The sequence below is a fragment of a genome, unplaced genomic scaffold (assembly GCF_019419815.1).
Source record: "Pyrus x bretschneideri cultivar Hongxiangsu unplaced genomic scaffold, Pyrus_bretschneideri_v1 Contig67, whole genome shotgun sequence".
Lineage (NCBI taxonomy): Eukaryota > Viridiplantae > Streptophyta > Magnoliopsida > Rosales > Rosaceae > Pyrus > Pyrus x bretschneideri.
The window spans coordinates 1,308,736-1,330,704 of record NW_025999806.1 but is presented as its reverse complement, the minus strand read 5'-3'; the positions used below and the strand labels follow the sequence as shown (position 1 = coordinate 1,330,704).

Below are 21,969 nucleotides of genomic sequence, written 5' to 3'. Positions count from 1 at the left end.
CTTAAACTCACGTAAAAAGACTCAAACACGTTCACAAGACTCAAAATAGGCTAAAGACACTCAAAACTGCCTTAAAAACACAATCTGGGCAGTTTTGAGCCTAAACACAAATTTGGACGAAAATTGGTTCTAACTTGACTCAAAACTCTCAAAAACACAATCTAAAACATATTTGGACCAATTAGACACTCTAGAATAAATGGGGATTTGGTTTTGGACGAAAATAAACAAAACAAAACAAGAAATTAAACTAGGCAGATTTGGACGAATTTGATGGAATTAAGTGGATGGTGAGATGGCTAGGAGGTTTTTCTCCACACATGGCATACTTGCACATAATACAATTTCCAGTTGCTTAATCAATGAATTCATGAACCTCAACACCCCAAGTTAATTAGGTACGCTTAAATCAACTCTCAGATTTCCCTTAGGTCATTGAATTGAATGGAATTGGCGCATTGCAATCAAATTATTCCTCAAAAGTTTTCTATATGAAAGCGCATAAAAGAAAGACAATCAAAGATCATTAGATTCTATGGAAATCATAGGTGTTGACGAGGCATTCGTAACTATGAAAGCGCATGATACTTATGCCAAGAATTCACTTATCATAATTGTGACCAACAATCTTAACTACTCATGAATATAAGTTCCCAACAATTAGGTGAAGTTCCCTCATACCCTAGCATCATGTTTATGCATGCAAATCAAGCGTGCACTCTCAATTCATATACATAAGCAAGCTTTAATTAAAATAGATAAGCAAATTGAATTCAACATTCATGAAATCACAACTGAAAGTAATCAAATCATCATGCAAATACAACCATGGTTTCGAAATTCCCCCCTAGCCAAAGGGGGATTAGTTCCTCATGCTTGCACAACAAAAAGTATTGAATTTAAACATTGAAATCATAAGAAAGATTACACCTAAATGCTCAGCAATTCCAAGATGGATTCGATGCACAGATTGGCTCCTCTTCCTCCTCCTTGCTGCGGCACAAAGTGTAGGTGCTGGAATTGGTGGTTTTGGATGGTTTTTCCTTGTTTAGAGGGATGGAGGATGGTTGATTATGGTGGGGAAGGGTGCGGCAGAAGTGTATGGATGTGTAGAGTGGTATGGCTAGATGAATGGACGAAAATTGGGTGAATGAGTGATCCCCCCTAATGCCTTGCTGCAAAGCCTTATTTATAGGGCTAGGAAAGGTTTAGAACTTAGTTGAAACCAAAAGGTTTTGTACCAGAATTTAGGCAGAATGTGGAAAATATGGAAGAGAATGTTTTTTTTCTCCTGCCCTTTCAAGATTACAAGGATATATATACATGAAACACTTAAGGGATACAAGTGTGTAGCTTGGACAAGGTAGGAGACAAGGTAGGACGGCTAGGAGACAAGGTAGGACGGTTTGTGACAAGCTAGGACGGCTTGGACAAGGTAGGAGACAAGGTAGGACGGCTAGGAGACAAGGTAGGACGGCTAGTGACAAGCTAGGACGGCTAGTGACAAGCTAGGACGGCTTGTTCTTCCAATACAGAAATTAGGTACCATGTGTGAATAGATAAAGCCTTCTAGAAATAAGGTTTTTAGGCCCCCTTGCAGCTCCCTAACTGAATTCAAGCCTTCAAATTCGTCCATCCTCATGCCTCCATGCTTGCACTATCCAATCTTGGCCCAAAAATGCTTTAGAATGCTCCAAATTGCTTCTTTTTGCATACTTTGACACTAAAACCTTATCCACTTTGTCCCAAGCTTATTCCTTCCTCTTCTTATCACATTTCTAGCCTCTTGAAGTCAAAATTCGTCCATCCATGTTAGCCCAAATGTAAGCTATCCACATAGTGTCCAAAATTGCTCCAAAATGCACCAAAATGCCATTTCTTGATACTTTACCCCATAGGTCCTACAAACACACGAAATTGAGTTGTAATGCGACATTAACTAAGAAATAATAGCATAAATGCACAAGAATAAGCTAGTTAAGTCGCCTAAATATGCTCCTATCATCTACAATTGCTTCAGAAGCAACTTTCAATACCTGCAGAAGAATTGTGGCTCCACAGCATAGCCGTTTCCAATCAAATATTATAGAAACTTTGATGTGTACACGAGATTGGATTTGGAATATGTCATGAGATATTAAGAGAAATCATTGATTATATTTTCTTATTAGGTTTATTAACATTTTTTTTTTTAAATGTTGTCACATTTGACTTCCACAAAGAATTCGTCTTGCACATTTGATGACAATGTCGATGTCAATGTTGAGGATAAATTTGGTTACATGTTTGGACTTTAACTTTCTTTCATTGAATATATTTTACATTGCAAGGAGTCAAGCACTGGATTGCAAACGTGAGTAGCAAACTAAAGGTGATGGAGAAACGAATGAAATTGAGGAAAACTAATGAAAATGGCTTGAAAACTTTGAGTTTTAATCAAAATGACAAAAAGATGTTGTAAGTGAATAGTACCAGAAGTGACTTTTTTAGAATAAAAATGTCATTTTCGCTAAAAGTGAACAGCATCAGAAGTGTTTCATTAAAACTCTCATAAAATTGTTGTTTAGTTTATTTTGGAAAGACAATGAAAAGTTTGATTGAAATTTTTAAAAAATTTAATTTCATGAATTAAGTTTTGAGTTTTAGTTGATGATAAGAATTTAATTGCAACGAAGAAGATAAATTCATCTCAAAATTTTGGGAATGAATTAATCCTCAACAAAAGAAGAAAAAAAAATGAACTTCAATCAAAGAAACAAGAAGTATCTATGAATTTCAAATTGGCTTTTGAGTATCTATGAATTTCAAATTGGCTTTTGACTCAACATGAATTAACAATTGCCTTAACATGGATACCCATGACCCATCAGGCTAAAACCCACATTCATGTCCAATTTGTGAGTATGGATCAAGTTTCTTGACACAAAGTTAGTCCTTCGCAGAAATCAATAGGGGTGGGCACTGAAAATCGAAATTGAAACACATACAAAATTGAACCGCAACAAATGGTTCAATTTTTTTGCGATTTTGAAAAGGTTTCTATTTAAAATCGAATTGAAAGCTAAAAATAACAGTTTGGTTTCAGTTTCTAACATCTGGAATGGAATCAAACCAAGCTGAACCGCATAATATAAAAGATAATTAATTTAATTAGCCATAATGCATTTTGACGTTGAACTCAGTTTGAACTTTGAACTTAAATTTAGCTGGTAAACTTTAACTTTTTCAATGGGGTTGGACTAATGCCTAAGGCATTTTGATGTTGAACTTTGTTTTAAGTAATTTTAGTATAGAGATCTTCAATTTTTTTTCAATTGGGTTGTACTAATGCCATAAAGCGTTTAGTTTGGAAATGACTAAGTTTTGAACTTTTGAATTTGTTTGAATGTTGAATACCTTGATTTGGATTTGGATACTTGAATTTAGATATGGTGGTTATTGCTTGCTGGGATTTGTTTTGTCCTTTTGAAACAAACCCAAAGTTATTTCTTTGAACTTTAGTATGGTGGTTGGTTATCAATTTTGGTTTTACTTACTATAAAATGTTCTTCTCTCCTGTTTGAGGACCAAAACAAATAGAAAGAAACAATAAAAATAAAAAAAATACATTTAGTTGAAGCATGCCAAGTATGCCAATTTTTTAACGTGCCTAAAACTAAATTAAAACCGTTGAATCAAACTAAGACCGAATTGTTCGGTTTCATTTCGGTGCACACTATTAAACCAAAATAGCTTTCGGTTCGATTTCAATTTTACCCCAAAACCGTACCGCACCGGACCATGCTCACCCCTAGTAAAAGTTTAAATTACTAACTAGATGCAGTCCATTTAATACTACGGAAAATGTATTAATAATAGCATGAGTAAGTAAAATAAAAATACAAAAATCACTAGTCTATTGGTCAAGGTCCAACTCCAAGGGCTTGAAGTATTTCCCATCAATGAGGTAAGTGCCAATTGAAAGCCGTACTGCCCACACATCCTTTGGCTTTCTTGACACAATTCTGCACCAAGAAATATCACACACACACATTCACACATTGATAATTTGATATTGCTTTAGCAAGTTAAACATCTAATTAATTGATTAATGCACATGACTAATCATACTTAATTACCTTCCGACGTCACCTGGTTTGACTAAGCCAGAGTTAACCCGGAGGCATGGAACGGATGCTGCAGTTTTTATCATTCTGGGAGCTTCGGTTACGATTATTGGAGAGCCTACAGCAAGGTTGGATTTCCTTGCCGGCAAGCCGGACTCTGGTGGTGGCTCCGCAATGGCACAGACGACATTCGAGCTTTGTTTATGGGCGTTTATGGTGTTGAATTGAAGGGTTGGATTGCGATGGAGCTTTGAGCATGTAACTGCAGTTGTGGAAGAGAAGGATAATGCCATAACTGGATTGGAATAGCACGTACTAGTACTACTCTCTCGTCTAAATAGTAAACATATGGGATAATATTTATGCGGCTCTTAGGCGTCAGTAGGTTATGTAGCCGTATACTAGTCGACCGTATGTACAACTTGTCAACTTGACTAAGACATAACACAAAGTTAGGAAGAAATAAGAGCGACCACCGATTAAAAATGGTTTGGTTTGGTTCGATTTCCATGTTGATATTTGGTCAAACCAAACCAAACCAAACCAAATCGAAGCATTAAATACTAGTTGGAGTATTTTTCGAAAAATAAAAATAACAATTCTTTGGTTGTTAATAAACACATGAATGTGCATGAGTATGAATCACGCTCATTTTTTTCAAATCCTTGGTAATGAAATTCATTCCACCAAGGGCAATTACAACTCCATCAAACTGCCCTTTCTTTCATTTCAGTCCTACATTATATCGATATAATTCAACTTTCTAACTACATTTCAGTCTGTCCCAAAAACAAGAGTACATTATACAGAGATCAAAGTTGCATTGCATCATAGGGGACAACAAAAAATTTATCCCCGCCATTCGTACAAGATTACCAAAGCGAAGCTTCAAAATGCTTTCATGTAAACCCTACTCTTTACACTATTTTTCTTCCCAAAACGAGAGTGCCAACGCATGATCGAAAAAAGAATAACTCAGAAGCATACCTAGGCTGCTGAATAACCAAATCTACAGCCTTCACCCGTAGGGAAGTACACCACATCAACAATGAGTAATAAATCTTTACAAGCTGTACAAAATTCCTTGTGGGTATTGCAGGAAAACAAACAAAATCCTGCGGCGCACAGTTCTCGGGTCTTCTTAGCTGTAAAGATTTACTTCTTTGAGTATGTGAGAAATGGATCTTGAGCAATCCCTATAACATCTGGCCTCTCTGCTTGATTATATGTTAGACAGCGGCGAATAAATTCCTGCAAGCAGAAACATGCAAAATGGTATCACCAAGTTGCTCAGAATTCACCTAAACACGTCCATCAATAAACGTGGAGAGTTAAGGGGATGAACCCTACAGTCTCTTGTTTATTGGCAACTAAATCATATCAGCCTCAACCCGTTCGAGGTAGGACGCCACTAGGTGGGTGCTGTGCTGACTATGGTTATGGTCTTCTAATATGATAGTATTTTTGTAATCAAATAACTATAGGAGAAAAGAAGTTTGAAGAACTGCTCAAAATGTTGCTATAGATGACGATGTTAAGGTACCAAGCCTTCAAGAAACCAAGTCCTTCAATAATATTTTTCATTCATCAAAATTTCTCTGCTTTAACATACCCGTAGTCTCATAGATATATAATAGGCTCCTAAAGATAAAAACACCAACCAATACTAAAAAACTCTAAAAAGAAACCGTCTTTCTAAAGCCCATATACATAAACAAAAACCTCTTGGATTGACTTTAACTTGTATATTATTTTTTTCTCAACTGGTCGACTATAGATTCCAGGAAGATGTTTGGTCCAGTGAGCAGCCCATGCATAATTTGTTTCCCAGGTTATATCATTTATCTTGAAGAACAAGATAGATTATTTCTAAGAACCAACTACTTCCATCAAAGAAAAACTAAGCATGATGTGCCAACTATGAGCACAACTCACCTTTGCTTCATTTGAGACGGCAGGTCTGGATGGAAATTCAACTTTTCGAGCTTTAATAATTGTGTCCTCCCGTAGTATTCGTTCCTGGGTCTGATCATGCCCAAAAGGGCGTCTTCCAAATAGCATTTGGTATAAAAGGATACCTGCTGACCAGACGTCAACCTGCTTTCCAAGAGAGACTGTGTTAAAAAAACCTTGGGACCCAAGTTGAGGAGAATAAAGGTCAGAGGAGAAACAGTTTGGCTTTCTGATAAGTTCTTTTCCAAGTAAGAAGATTCTGGGGGCACCAATTCTATCTGTAGTCTAGTACGCGATGTAATTTACATGTCTAGACTAGGCTATAGCAAAATTGATATAAAACAGAAAATCTACCTATGAGATACAAACTTATTAAAGTCACGAACCTTCGATGATATAAGAGGTGTCTTGCTGAGCTCGAAGCATTCAGGAGGTAAATACCTGCAATAAGGAATTATTAAATATTCTGCTACTTAAACCAAATGTACAAAAATGTCAAGGAGAAGAAGACAGAGGAGAGCCACTGGAAGACACAGTCGCAGCCAAAAACTCAACAGGACTACATAAATATATTAAGGTGAAGAATCTAATTTTCAAGTTCAAACATCGTTTCAAATTCCCAAGGGAAGCTGAACTTCTTTTCTTTAAGAAATTGTAATCCTGCATATGTACATAAGCTGAGTTGCATCACTTACCAATAAGTCCCAGCACCCTGGGATGTTAGTTCCATACCCTGGGATCCAACATCATCCTCCACTATCTTGCTAAGACCAAAGTCGGTCACTTTTGCAACCCCGAGTTCGTCAAATAGAACATTTCCAGGCTTCAAATCATAATGTATAATCTTCTGTGTTCTTTTGTTCAAGTATATAAGACCTTGAAATATCTGAAAGATAATGATCCTAGCTTCCCTCTCGGGTAACACAGGTGTTGCTTTAAGGACAGCATCAAGATCTTTCCCTGAGGGTACACAAGGAAATATCAATAAAACCAAAAAAGAAGATGAAGAAAGAATGAGACAAGAATTTTTTAAGATTATTCAAAGGACAGAATGTTGATGGTATAAATACCACTGCAATACTCTAAGACAGTGCAGAATGTATTTTGATCAATCTCAAAAATGTCCCAAAGTCGAACAATGTGATGATGCACCAAAGTCTTGTGTATATTGTACTCCCGGATTGCATGTCGTATGTAACTTTGCTTCTTCTCTTCACTCCACTGAGCATTTAAACCATGAAGTTTACATGCAACGTATCTATGCCCTACCAAGTCAAATGCCTGCTGGAAATTTCTCACTTCAAATCACTGCAAAAAGGTATTTCTTTACAATTGCCAACATTGGCAAATGAATTATCTAGACTTTTCTTCCAAAATATAACATTTACTATAACTTAGTGGAAATAATTTTAGATACTAAAATTCACAAAGTTCCGACCTTGTAAACTTCACTGAATCCCCCTTTGCCAAGGAGATTTAAGAGGGCATATCTGTGGTTGAGAATCTGAAAATTGTTAAAACGGGAACCATCCTCATCTCGTATGCGTTTCATTTCACGTATAAGCCTTCCCTTCTCCAGTTCATATCGGTCTCTTTCACGCAGGATAACTTCCTCCTCCTACAGAAGTCCATGGTGGAATGACAAACAAATGAGAAAACAAGGACTTCCTAATGAAAATAAAAAGAGAACGGAAAAATCCAAAACCGAAATTAAAGAAACTAGTAAGCTTACTCGTTTGATGCTGGCTAGACGGGATTTATAGATCTCATCCTGGACTAGAAGTTCTTCTTGCATTCCAGTTTCAGCATCAACTCCATCACCCTTATCTTCAGAAATTGAAAATCCGTAAATCCAATGGATAGATAGATAGTGAGAAAGCAAAATGGAGCTTAAATCCAGCAGACACCATATAATTAAATTGCCCCAAAAAATGATCAAATTCCTGGAACATGGTTTAAACCAAAGTAACCAAAATGTGAAAGGTAATTAGAACAGTCATGCATAAGAACTTTACCACTTTGCTTTTTCTTAAATGACTTTCGCTGCCGCTCAACAGCCTCCTTAGTTTCTAATAATTGTCTCTAGAAAATTAACATAACAATGTTAATAAATGCCATATCTAAAAGAGAAGGTACAACGATCAATAATTTATTAAAAGACAGCATTTGTAGAGAGAAAAGAAAATGTGATCCTCTCCCTTAAGTAGTCTGGAATCCTAATGTGACCTTGCTGGGGAAACCATAATACTGTTATCCATAATACTGTCATTGTTTTTGTCAACTGCCCTTTTCTTTTGTAGCCCTTTCTGGTTCAAGCATTATGAAATGCAATTCTATTTGCAAAAGGGTTCATATTATTTGATAAGTGGACAAAAAGAATGCCATCAAAGTAGAAAAGTTCACTGTCGCTAAACATAAACATAAACATAGCTGCATGCAAAAGAAAAATGTCTGATAAGAACATACAAGATGAGCATTGAGATCTTTCAAGGCTTGCCCATCTTCCCATGTCTCAGATATGACAGTTCCAGCTCTGCAATGGAAAAAGAAAATTATTTGCGAATATATAAAGAAAAATGGAATCACTAGGATGAGAGGAGCCCATAAAAATTTTGAAACCAAAAGATAAGGAAATCCCTCAAGCATGAAGAACCCTTTCAAAGTACCAAATATAGAAGCTAAAATAAAATGATGCATTACCTGATGACACCCACATTGCCAAGCCTCAAAGAGTCCTGTCGTACTTTCAACCTTGCTTCCTGCCTTTCTGCTTTCGAAACAGATATCAGCAGATCAGAGATCACTTTTGTTCTCTGCATAAGTGGAAACCAGAACTTGTATCTGTCACAACTATGTTCCAACATACCAATGATAAACATAAAATTCACGCAGAATGAAATCATTCTGACCCACTGCTTCTATACAGAAAAATGAATCTAACAGCTCATAATCATTACAAAAGAACTTCTGTCAAGGCTTCCAGCAATTACAACATTGTATCATGATTCATGTGTAAATGAATCTAAAAGATGAACTATCTTGCACGAAACTAATGCACAAGTATCCTATTAAAATGACATTTGTGTATGCGAGTATGCACACACTAGTCTGTTAATTTAAACTAAAGGCTGTTTGAGAACTGGATGACCACTCCAATGCTGCCCTGCAATAAAGGGAAAGAACTAGAACCAGCCCACAAATTTTAAACTGACATGAATGGTATAATAAAAATTACTTCGAGCAAATGGACATAGTGTATCTTTATTTCTGCAAACATGGTCAACCAAACTAGTTTACTGAAATTATTAGTAATGAGATTAAAACAGAAAAGCGCAACTTAGTATAAAAGTTTACTATCTGTACTTTGTTTTCCCATGAAAATTGACAGTGAAAGATAAAGAACAAAATTCAACAATGTCAATAAAGAACAAAATGCAACAATGTCGCAGAAAAATTTTAAAAATAACAATAATTCTATATAATGATTAATTGGAAATACTGATGAATATAAATTGTCCAGAAGAGCACACCTTTGGCTTCATTTTTTGTTCAAGCTCTTTTACATCATTCAATTCCTACACATCACAGATTCGCAGATAACAATGAAAGGCTATGAAAAATAGAAAGCAGAGATGAACAGATTTTCATTCTAGACAAGAGCCTAAGAAGAAAGTGACACTACATTAGCATATACATTGTTTTCATGACAACAGTGGCAATTACTTAATTACCTTCTCTGATTGACGGCAAAGATTCTGATAATCAGAGGCCTCTTGACGTGATTTTCGCAAGTCCTCCTCTAGCGCAGCAACTGTTGCACGTAAAGATGCAATCTCCTCCTAGTTTGACAAAGAATAGTAAAACTATGAATTATGTGCCTCTAGCGTAAGCATTTTGAGTATAATGCTTGAACTGTAAAAAGATAGCCAGGGAAGAGACAATAGGCAGTTCTCTTACTTAACTCCCACGTTCACCCCCACCCCCACCCCCACCCAATAAGTACCTTCTACAGAGTAACAAATAATTGCAAAATGACTTAAGAAATCCGCAAATCATACATCTAATGAAGAGCAGTTGTCATTCCGAAGCTGCTCTTTAGGCCTGCTATCCCTATCCTGCAAGTATGAATGTGTAAGACAGCAGTGTGTGCTCATGAATATTTCTGTTCTACATACAGCAACAAGAATAAACCCCAACGAGAAACGAAGTACAAGTCAGGACAGACAAGTTCTCCATCAATCATAAATGATGTACACACCAGAAAATTTGAAGAAAAACTTGCAATCAGCTCATTACTCCCAACTAAATTAAGCTGATTTGAATTGTCCCAGTGCTTTTGTGCTGACACCCCTATAGATGCTAAAAATCATAGTCTCTTCCATAGATACCCTAAATCTGACTGTAGTCTACTTGAAAGAGGGATCAGATTAAACATGCATGGAATAGGATGCGGGGATGGTTCAAAATGGCAAATTGTAAATTTTATCAAAAGATTATACATGGTTTTTAAAGTTTCTGCTGAGCATTTTTTTCACGCCAATGGAAACATGATTTGCCATCACACCACAATAATCACCATATATTGCCTTTCAATGTGATTTGCAGATCCTTTCAGTCACTTCTTTACTAGTACAATTTTAATCACCTAGTAAAAAGGAAGACATGTAAGGTGTAAGTGACACAATGGGCAAATTCACAAACAAGCCTTCATTTTTTTTAACGTCATAAAATATTTAGAACAAAATTAGCTAAAACTTCAATCAAAAGCATACACAGGGCCATGTGTGTAAACCAAGCAATAAGCAGTTCCAGTCAATGTCACCTCATTACCAGGTGACATTTATACATTGGCACTTCCTAGTCAATAATTCAATCAGAAAAATAGACAGATGGCAAGAAGAAGAAGATGCAGGTCCTGATAAAACTCCATTCGTGGCTAACAGACCCTCAATCAATTATCTAACAAATATGATCTTAAAAAAAAAAATTTAAACAATGGCAAAGAAAAGCAATAGCGAGAATTTTTTTTTTTACAGAGAACAATAGATATAGGTGGCCCAGTCCATTAAAAGGAAAAAAACATGTTCTGGTAACAGAATACAGTAGATAACGTTTAGAAATAACATATGAGCATAAGCGATAACAGCCTGATGATGGCATCGATGCAGAATAATGATGCACAGAAAATAACTGCTAACTTAAAAGAATAAGGATTAAACTGAAACAGCTCGAGTGTACGAGCGTACCTTATTGTATGGGTTCTCAGACTGACCATTGAGAGGTGAAACTGTCAAAGGAGTAACTAATAATCTTGTCTGATCACTGACTCTTGAACCACGAACCCTACCTGAAATTGAATTCCCCCTACCACGCCCATGTTTTTTTTTGTTTACATCAGAAGTTGCTTTGGTATCAACAGTTTCTACAACCATCTGCCTCCCATCAACCACTGCCTGCATGTGATTTTTATTTCAGATTTTTTTTTCTTGATTTATATAAATTCATTTTATATGGGAAAGAAACAACAACAACAACAACAAAGCCTTTTCCCACTAAGTGGGGTTATATGGGGAAGAAAGTTAGAAAGAAAACGATTTTTCAATGTAAAAAGTAAAAAATAAAAAATAAATAAAAGAAGTAATTGAAAACCATGATCCCAACTTTTCGTCTAAATCATATTTTGATGAGTTTTCTAAAATTGTGCTGCCTCAAACATGTTAGAACAGATTAGATATATCATTTGAAGCCAAGATACTATAGTGTGTATTATAAACTAAAATCGGTGGCTACAATATTATCCTAAAGTTTCTAACCAAATTTAACTTGAACAAGAGCCTACCTCAACATGTTCAAGAACAGTTGAACTACCATCTTCTTGAAGTTTCTGGCGCTTCTGAGTGTTGGCTTGTATCAGAAACTCCCCTCCATTCTGTCATAAGAATATGAACTAGAACATAAATCATAGCAAATCGAAAAGATCCAAGACCTGATAGTCAGTCAGTTTAATGAGAATTATGTACTTAAAACCGTTAAAAATATTTAAATTCTAAATTAAAATATAATGATACGTAACTGATTGTTTTCAAAGGATAAGATAGCTTCTTTTGGTATTTTCTTGTTTTGTACATGGACTTTTCGTTTACTGGTGAATAATACTATTATCTCGACTTTATTAACAACTTCGTTTCTTATAAACCAAAAATTCTTAGGAAAAAAAATTCCAAAAATGGTGACAGGGGGATGCAATCCCAACCCGGTAAGGAAACCATAATAGTGAATGCAAATTTCACAAACGTAAATGGTTATATAAATGGTATGAAGAAAAGAAAATTTCCCATACTAGTTGCATAATTTAGTCCAACAGTTCAGTATTTACTAGTCCAAATATTGTTTTGATTCGTCCAACATATCCAGTCTCATTATTTTGGCATTTTATTATCAAGCATGGAAAGACCTGAGCAATTTCGATCACCTAGTACACTGTATCGTTTGATTTTAGTGAATCACTTAAGTAAGGTAGATAAAGACCGTTTTAATAAGCCATAATACACTCTTAGAACAACAGTTCAACCTAATAACAAAGAATCGCTTTCTGATTAATGAGACAATTTGAATCCTAAGATCGCAGACATCAAAGTGCATTCCATTTATAATTAGCTTATACTGGCAACAACGAAACTTCATTGATTGAAATAGTATTGAGTAGACATAAGAAATGTAAATAAACTTATCCCCATTTGATCAATTCGCTAAACTACTTACGAATTGCCATTAGAATCAATCCCAACTGGTAAATTAAAATTGAAAGCACAAACTCACTGAATTACACGCATTGGGTACAGAATTGAGAGAGAAAGAGCTTACATCGTCGTCGGAATCACTCGAAGTTGAAGGCTCGGCCAAGTCAGCCGTGGTGAATCTCGGCTGCTGCTGCTGCTGCTGTTGCTGCTGGAGAGCAGGAAGGGCGGAGGAGGCGGAGGCGGAGGAGGCCTTGCCGACCATTCGGGCTTCGAGCTTAGCAATCTTGGTGGGCAGAGAGTGGTCCGACTGGTTGAAGGAGTTGGAGGAGAAATGGATGAGCATGTCATCCGACATTGCTACTAATAAGCCAATCACGAGAGTCAACAATTTTGGGTAAAAAATAAAAATGTGAACTTTAAAAAAAAAAAAAAAAAAATTCAGATCATTTGACGAAAAGGGGTTTTGACTTTAAGCCATGGGAGAGGAGAGGACAGGAGAGAGTGTTGCGCCTTCTGCTTTTCTTTACTATTTTCTTCTATGTTGGCTCTCAATGCTGGGGAGAGAGAGAGAGGGAGAATTAGGGTTTTGAATTTGGGAGAAGGGGAGGAGGGTAGGGGGAAATTGAGGAGGGAGAGATGGATGGTGTTTTGGTTCAAAACTATTTGGGCAGAAGAAGGAAAGGGTAGGGACTCACTTGGACTGTGGATTGTAGAAGAAGCTTTTGTCTGGTGGGCAAAGCAAAAGTAGCAAACCGGTGGAAAAAGGACGAGTGACTGACTGAATGACTCGTTTGGAACCTTTTCGCATTCGGTTTTGGGGTGGGCGACGTGAAATTTTGGGTTATTTTTAGCCATGCCCGGAACTTAATTTTGAGGTTTAATTTTAGTTACTATCCTACAAAATTTTTGGTTTTCAACATTCGGTATATGAAAATTTTTTTATTTCAGAGTTGCACATGAAGTTATAATTTGGGACACTTTCATACATTCGTTAAGGTTGCTCTTAAATCAGCCGTTAACTGATAACGTGGTGCCGACATAGACAATGACTGGACTTTAACGAAAAACTCCTAGTACTGTTCACTTTAACGAAAAACCATATTTTTACACTAAAAAGTCAATCTTGGTACTATTCACTTTACTCTTTATTTTGTCTTTATCGTTAAAATTCAAAGTTTTCAAACTTTTTTCATTAGTTTTCCTTAAAAAAAAAAAATAAACTAAAAAAAAAAGCTTTTTTTTTGGTTATCTTCTACCTCCCAACCCTCCCTCCCTCCCTTATCCCCTCCCTTAGGGTTTTACCAAGGTTTTATGGAGAAATATTTTCAAGTTATTAAATAGGAAATAATATATTGAGATAATTGAGTAATTATCTCTAATTGATTTAAATATGGATTACTTACTTGAATGAAGTCGATCTTCAATTATAGATGTATTAAATATAAGAGTTGGGTAATTAATCGTTATTTTTAATGCTTTGACTTTTCTTTGCCAAGGCCAGGTGAGATGTGGACACTCGTATTCAGCTGCATGGAGCTTCAGGGGTGTGAGCTGCGCGTGAGAGTATCTGAGAAGTCTACCTATTTAATGAGGGCAATCTTGTCTTTCTTGAACAAAAGTTTACATGTCGCTTCTAGAATTTTTGGGATTATTTTAAGCTCCACACCCTTTGTCGTTGATCTTCTTGATCCCCAGAGCTGCTCCGATTGCGATTGGTTCTGATGTGGCCTCTGATTTGGACCATGACGCCAATGCTTCGTCAATGATTTCTTTGACTGCCGCATCTCAAAGCAGCAGCCCAAGACAGACTACATCATCAACCGAATCTAGTAGGAAGGTTTGGTGGGTCCGTGCAGTGGAGATAACAAAGGGAGAAGAGAGGGACGGACAAACGGGGGAGGTAGAAGACGATCGAATAAAATTGATTTTTTTTAATTTTTGAATTTTTATTTTTTTAATATCCATATGGGCCCATTTTGACATGTAGCTCTTCGTTATTGTTCACTCGCGCAGTCATGTCATTAGTTAATGGCTAATTGAACAACAACCTTAACGGAAGTATAAAAGTGTCCCAAAACTATGACTTCAGTTACCACTCTAAGATGAAAAAAACTTTATGTACCAAATGTTGAAAATCAAGAAACTTTAAGATAGTAAATTGAGATTAACCCTAATTTTAATCTTACTTTGCTTCATGTAACTCAAACGTCACCACCTTACTCTCTAAAACTCAAAGTTCGCTCTACTTTGCCTCATGGAACTCAATTTTTTATCCTAGTTTGCCCCATAAAACTTAAAAGTCTTATCTATAAAACTCAAACTTTGCTCCACATTGCCTTAGATATGTTAATTTCTTATGTGGGTTAAATTTGGGTAAGGCAAACTAATCAGTTTCCTTTTTTTTATCTTTTTCATCTCATCAATTTCTTTTAAACTTAATATTATATGATAGTTGAATATTAACGCATAATGGAGGTTTATAAATTTGTTGTACATGTGGCATAGTCTTATTAGATGTTAGGCCCCATATATGCTCAGGAGACGACCTATAAGTTTTAGGGAGAAGAAAAAGTCCACAAGTCAAGTGGAACGAATTTTGAGTTTCAAGAAGTAAAGTGGTGATTTTGGAGTTACAAATTGTAAAGTGAGACCAAAATGGAGTTCCAGGGTCCATAAATAAATATAAGCCTGAATTTTTTTGTGGGAGTCATGTATGTATGTCGGTGCCCTTATTTAAATGTCTTATGTTATTGTCCAACGTTTGGAAATTGGAATCCAATGTTTTAACTTTAGGATATTCACAACAACATCCCATCAAACGCAATTCAGGCTTCACTTAACTCCTCAAATTCAAGTTGTCACTTAATCTTCTGAAACTCAAATTGTGTCTCACTTTGCTTCATACCGACAAATTCTGTTAACAAATCCATTCAAATTGTATGTGGGCACTGAATATGACCCCTTGTAGCTCTAACACGAGTTGAATTTCAAAGAGTTAAGTGACAAAATTTTAATTTCAGAGATTAGTAAGACTCAAGTTAAGTTTCTTAGGGTGTATATAATAAAGTCTTCAACTTTAAACATCAAGTGCAAGTGGTGAATTACTATAGTAATTATGTCCTAATTTTTCGACTTGCTAGTTCATGAATTCATATCTCCCCTTCCATTAGTCTAATTTAGAGTAGTTATATAGCTTGTAATAAATTAAACACCAAGAAATTTATTGTGGTTATAAGTAGAGAGACTGCATTTGGAATCCAAAATTTGTAAGAGAAAAAAAGTTGAATTTCCGGATATATAATTGAAATTAATTTAATATTAGCACAATGGAAAAATAAATAATAAATATGATATGTAAGCTCAATTACACATCCAGTTGTTTGTAAATCAATTATGCAACAAAGAACGAAGGTTAAGTGAATTACTTACAAGATTCCTTAGCCATATTGTGACAGCCCGTTCCAGATTTTCGAACCGTAGAGGTGAAATGACGATTTTGCCGCTAGCATGGTTGTTTCGTTGTGTGCGTGTGTGTTTTTGGGATTTTTGTTGGCAGGTTCTGGGCCACACACACTCCCCCACACCTCCCTCACCCTTTCCCTACCCTGCACCCTTGTCCCGAGCCCTTTCTCTCTCCCATTTCCATCCCCATTTGTACGGACACACTCCAAACCCCTCCAAACCTTCACAGATCGAGGAAACAAAGTACATATTCATGCTCGTGAAGTCCGTAGGAGTTCAACCATACCCATTTCAGGTAAGGATACCTTCGTTTTCACGTCGAACTCGGGATAACCCGATTTGGTCACTGTTCATGCACACATTAATTCTTGTGTTTTTGGGAATTTCAAGCTTGTAGAAAGCTTGGTGAGGTCCTTAGGAGGCTCGGGGTGGTTCGTTTGAAGGTTTTGGACGTCGGGATTGTGAGTTTCAAGCTTGGTCGGAGTTGGTGGTGTTTTCCCGGCGAGATTCCGTGGATTTTAGTGCTTGAAAGTGGTATGGATTTGTTCCTCTCGTTGTAAGCTTCATTTTGGTACCAATTTTGTGAAATTTGGTTGAAAAACGAAGAAGATATGAAGTTTTGAAATTTTCACGATTTTTCGGCGCCAGCGACGGCGCCGGAGCCTCACCGGAGAAGACGACGGAATATTCCATCAGTTTGGACGGAATATTCCAAACCCCGTTAACGGATTCCGTTAAAGTTAACGGAATATTCCTGACGGTGTTAACTGACGCCGTCAGTGTGCCAGGCACGTGCCTGCGCGTATGGCCGTGCCTTGGCCGGCGCGTGGGGGCGCGTGGGGCGGTGGAAAATTTTTCTAAAAATATGGGGATGTTCCTGAGGTTGAGTAGATCACGTTGGTGTATTCATACACCCCATTTAAGCATTGTATGAGAAGTTATTTCATAAGGTTGGTTATGCGTTTTAAAATTAACGTTTTTATAGTTGTTTCGCATATAGGTGAGACCTATCCCGAGGACGAGCACGGTCACTCGAGGCAAGGGGGTTACGGCCCTTCTACATACCAATGAGTGGGCTTTTGGTTTTCCGTATATACCTATATACTTATGTTTTTCCCAGAAATTAATTGGAAAGGTTTATACGTCTATATGCCATACTTATTGTTTGCTATTTATTTACGCATTATTAGTCGCATATGTATATATATGTTTGGTGTTGCGGACGCACAGGTAAGTGCCAGGTGAATTATGATTTATGTTTAAGTTCAGTAGTGATTTGAGATGCATAGAGAGCTCATAACCTGCACCCCCGGTGTTAGTGCTCCCGCCCAAAGTTGGGCACAGTCCTTCACATGATGTTCACCTCCCGCACCACACGCTCATCTTGGATCCAAGTTAGGTGCACAGTCCTGTCGTACAGACCACTTTAGGTGGTTCCGACTCGTAGGTGAACCGCGATTATTCGCCCAGCCTTCACGTGATCGTAGCACTTGAGCATATATGTAGTACACCCAGTCCTGTCGTACAGACCACTTTAGGTGGTTTCGATTCGTGTACAGGTATAGTTAGTGAGATAGACATTTGAGCTCTATATTCAGCCGTACAGGTCACGTTAGGTGACTCCTGCTGATAGCTTATATGACATTGATTTGACATTCCTGAGCACTTGCATTCTATTTAGAGACATTTGGCATGCCATATTCTCGAGCATGACTTATATATATGTATATTCTATTTTCTGGGAAGTATACAAGTTTTACGGCGAAGGGTTAGAATCTTGTTTATGAAATGGTTTTGAAAAGCTTTGTTTTTGCCCACTCACCCTTTTGTTTTGCGCCCCTCCAGGTTCTAGTTGGCTAGCATCCTTGGTGGCTCCCCAGAGGATTTTTCACGGCATATCTGACAGATTATCACCAGTGTAGGACCACCTTCGGGTGTGTTTATGTAGTGTTGTTTCTCTCGGACTGCATTAGGTCTTGCGCTCTGAACTTTGTTTTCACATTTACGCTTGCACATGTATGTTCTTACTTTGTGTAAAGCTGGTTTTTATTTATCCGTACTTTTTATTATTATTTTATTAGCTTCCGCACTGTGCACATGGTTACGTCACTTCCACGTGACGGTCAGCATGCCCTGATCTTGGTCGGGGTGTGTCACACATACCCACCATGACACACTCCGACCCTAATGTCCAATGAACACCAAAACTGATGCGTGCAGGCCATCACCTAGATGGGTGACGAAGCCTTAATATGCATGAAATCATAACTAAAATTATCAACTAATAAAATCTACTTAAAGTTCGGCATAACTTCCTCTAAAATATGGATAAACCCAAATCAAAACACCTACAGATAATCACATTTATTTCAACACATCCTCAAAGGGCCACACTTAATGGGTTTATGACCCTCTAGTACGTGGATGACAATAGGTTCAGAGAATAGATGTCTAAATACATTATGAATAAAGCAGAGTAGGTAACCTACTCGATAAGGATATGTTAAAGCTTGAGAAGATGCCTTGATGTCAAATATGCTCACATCAACTGCTACTGATTTCTTAGGGGGCGCAAAACATAAAAATGTGAGTGGACGCAAAATAAGGTTTTGTAAAACTTTTTTTTTAATTTTTTTAACATACTAGCCCTCTGTTTTGAAAACAATATAATACTACATATAATTTTTGAAAACATAAACATGCCCTAAAAACTAAAATCTAATATATAGCTGTACACATTGAGAACTTTACACTTTTGGAACCATGCGTCGAAGAAATCCAATCACTTTGCTCAAGCAGGTTGTGAAAAGGTCATTGTGGTTGGTGCTCTTTTCACAACAATATATTAACTAGTTCTGTGTACATTTGTAACCTTTATTGCTGATAGAAGCATATTCATGCGACTTAATTAGCTTGTTCTCGTGCATTTATGTTGTGTTTACTTAGTTATTTTAGTGTTTAAGGCCACTTTTGTGTATTTTCAGATTATAAGGCCAAAGTGTGCAAGAAGATGCAAATTGGAGTCTTTTGGAGCGAAAGAGGAATGAATGAGTTGAAGACTTGAAGAAACGACGAATTCCTACTCCAACAATGAATTCCTACCAAAACGAGGAATCCTACTCAAACAAGGTTTCCTACTTGAAGTAGGAAAGTTAACCCTAGGTTTCCCGTGTTGGTAACCTTTCCTAAACTTAAACGTCCGTATTTTCTAGCCACTTTGAAGGCCTTGTAGGCACTTTAGGACACAAAACAATGGCCCTAGCCCAATTACACACCATTGCCGTAGCCTTCCCCCTCCATCACCACCAATTCCAGCCATCTTCCACACCTTTCCCACCATAGCTGCACCCTACATGCATTTATTATTCAATCTTCATCATTAAGCCACATGCACTCTTCATCATTCAGCCACCATCCCTTTTTCCCATCCTTTGCCGTGGCTTTCCCACCATTCCCCACTCCATTCCAGCTTTCCACCAACCTAGCTGCACCCTACATGCATTAATTAGTCATTCTTTTCATATTGCAGCCACCATCATACATATTCTCCCATAAACAATCAGCCACATTCTCTCCCTAGCCGACACTTCCATTCACTCTTCATCATTCACTCCCTAGCTGTCATTTCATTCATTCTTTTCATATTGCAGCCACACACCTTCCACCATTTCAGCCGCACCCTTGTCCTAACACTAGAGCATTAATCATTCACTTTTCATTATATAATTCAGCCACCATCATGCATATATTCCCCCCTTAAGCTGTCACACTACACATCATTCTCCCAAAAAACAATCCTTTGTGCCGTGCATAACATTGCATTTTTTCCAGCATTTCCCCCATCCTGGCAGCAGCACTCCAACCATTCCTCACTCCATTCCACACATCCACATACCTTTCCACCACCTTCCAACCATCAAACACTCATCCACACCCAACCTACACCCCTTGCCGTGCCTCTACAACCCCCAAAATCCATTCTACATCATCAAAACAGCCCAGGAACCATCACTATCCAATCTGCCGCAAGCAAGGGAAAGGAGACAGTTTCACACAATTGTTTGGCTCTTCATTCTGAGTTGTTGAACAATTTTAGGTGTATTCTATCTTATATTTCAATGTCTAATTCATGTAATCTTTGTTTTGCCTTGAGAATGATTGGCTAAATTCGTTTTGGCTAAGGGTGTATTCGAAACCATGATTATATATGTGAAATAAGTTGATTACTTCCAGTTATCGTTGCATAAGTCGTGAATACAATTTGCTTAACCGTTTGATTTAGAACTTATTCTTGTATGTTGATTGAGAGTACACGCTTAATTTGCATGCTTGAATTTGGTGCTAGGATATAAGTTTGTTTCACCTAATCGTTATGAATTTATATTCACAAGTAGTGAAGGTCGCTAGTCACGATCATGTTAAGTAGATTCCTGGCAAGAGTTTCATGCTTTTCATAGTTACAAATGCCTTGTCGATGCTTATGATTTCCAAAGAACGTAATGATTCTAACTTGTATCTTTATCATGCTGTTCATATAGAGAACTTGTTAGGAATAATTTGTTTGCGATGCATATTCATCCAATTCAATGATTCTAGGGAAATCTGAAGGTTAATTTTAGCGGACCTAATTAACTTGGAGTGTCGAGGTTCATAACTTATTGAATTGATAACTGGAAATTGATTTACGTTGCATATATTTCATGTGTGGAGAAGAACCCATTAGCTATTCCATCATCCATTGGTCTATCACAATTTGTCTTACAATCTGTTTTCTTTACAATCTGTCCATTTAATTTAATTTCGTCCAAACACAATCCCTCCATATTTTGTTAAGTCTTAGTCATTACAATCTCTCTTATTTTGTGTTTTTAAGTATTTGGAGTCTTGTGGACTTGTTTTGAGTTTTTGTTAAGTGAGTTAAGTGTTTTAAAGGTTAGTTTTATTTATTTGAGTCAGTTTAAAGTGTTTAGCACCCCTAGTTAATCCCCGGTTAGAACGATCCCTACTTACATCATTACTACAATTGTCACAAATAGGGTTTAATTTGTGTGTCACATTCGTAATGCATCAATTGCTGACCTTTAACTTGGATGACAGCAAAACTTGAGAAAGAGCACCAACCACAAATTACAAGTTTAGCCAAAGTGTATGGGGAATTCTCTAAGATAGTTGTTCCTAAGATAGAGCCTTCAAACAAACTTCCTATTAGTGCACTAAGAAGCAGGTCACAAATAAACAAAAATAAAAATAAAAATAAATCAAAGAAAGGTATAATTACAATGCATTGTTTAGCCGGTTACCCAAATACTATATGTGTCTCCACCCGTTATTGAGATATGCTCTCCTATTTCCATTTCAGTGCTAGAGATGTTCATTCTCATAAGAAGTGAGCTCTTAAGGATTTAATGATGGCTTCGTACATGTAACATGATAAGTGTAAATTTTTTGGGCATCCCACTTCCAAATTTACGTGTTGTAGATAGCCTAAGAAAGCTTTTTTAAAATCTTTTTGCAATCACTACATTGATATCATAGCTTGTAGGACATGTATTTCATTGCGTTGCATGCACATACAAAATATATGTGAACTGCATGCCACTTGCCTTCATTATGTAAACCTATATCTTTTATGGTTGCATATGTTGTTGCCTCAAACTTCAAAATCCGCCCTTTTGATGTTACATGGGGTTTTGATGTAAAGTAAATTC

The 21,969-nt window shown here is 37.0% G+C and overlaps 2 protein-coding genes across 4 annotated transcripts; both read right to left on the bottom strand.

The window, feature by feature from the left end:
• Positions 1-3,806: 3,806 nt before the first annotated feature.
• On the bottom strand, positions 3,807-4,399 carry LOC103934658 (protein CHLORORESPIRATORY REDUCTION 42, chloroplastic). Its single transcript, XM_009344410.3, has 2 exons — positions 4,119-4,399; positions 3,807-4,004 (listed from the first exon to the last, which is right to left on the bottom strand). The coding sequence occupies exons 1-2, from the start codon at positions 4,397-4,399 to the stop codon at positions 3,896-3,898; spliced, it is 390 nt and encodes a 129-aa protein (XP_009342685.2). The 3' UTR covers positions 3,807-3,895.
• A 459-nt stretch (positions 4,400-4,858) lies between these two features.
• LOC103934653 (serine/threonine-protein kinase TOUSLED) lies at positions 4,859-13,413 on the bottom strand. Of its 3 annotated transcripts, XM_048573388.1 has the most exons (17): positions 13,268-13,391; positions 12,924-13,159; positions 11,899-11,988; positions 11,306-11,512; positions 10,118-10,174; positions 9,791-9,898; positions 9,590-9,634; positions 8,760-8,872; positions 8,526-8,592; positions 8,075-8,141; positions 7,792-7,886; positions 7,498-7,677; positions 7,130-7,340; positions 6,755-7,019; positions 6,446-6,500; positions 6,042-6,203; positions 4,859-5,357 (listed from the first exon to the last, which is right to left on the bottom strand). In XM_048573388.1, exons 2-17 carry the CDS (start codon positions 13,152-13,154, stop codon positions 5,262-5,264), a joined length of 2,049 nt encoding a protein of 682 aa, XP_048429345.1. In that variant the 5' UTR covers positions 13,155-13,159; positions 13,268-13,391; the 3' UTR covers positions 4,859-5,261. The 3 variants fall into 3 exon arrangements, with proteins under 3 accessions (XP_048429345.1, XP_009342680.2, XP_009342681.2); XM_009344405.3 differs by having other exon boundaries at positions 12,924-13,413; XM_009344406.3 differs by lacking the exon at positions 10,118-10,174 and having other exon boundaries at positions 12,924-13,413.
• Between the last annotated feature and the right edge of the window lie 8,556 nt (positions 13,414-21,969).

What these genes read in the sequence shown, in the direction of transcription:
- LOC103934658 (XM_009344410.3), bottom strand. Translation starts at nt 4,399, where the DNA reads ATGGCATTATCCTTCTCTTCCACAACTGCAGTTACATGCTCAAAGCTC. An exon ending in AAACCAGGTGACGTCGGAAG is followed by an intron (nt 4,005 to 4,118) that starts GTAATTAAGTAT and finishes TTCTTGGTGCAG; the next exon opens with AATTGTGTCAAGAAAGCCAA.
- LOC103934653 (XM_009344405.3), bottom strand. Translation starts at nt 13,154, where the DNA reads ATGTCGGATGACATGCTCATCCATTTCTCCTCCAACTCCTTCAACCAG. An exon ending in CGAGTGATTCCGACGACGAT is followed by an intron (nt 11,989 to 12,923) that starts GTAAGCTCTTTC and finishes TTCTTATGACAG; the next exon opens with AATGGAGGGGAGTTTCTGAT. An exon ending in CTGAGAACCCATACAATAAG is followed by an intron (nt 10,175 to 11,305) that starts GTACGCTCGTAC and finishes TCATACTTGCAG; the next exon opens with GATAGGGATAGCAGGCCTAA.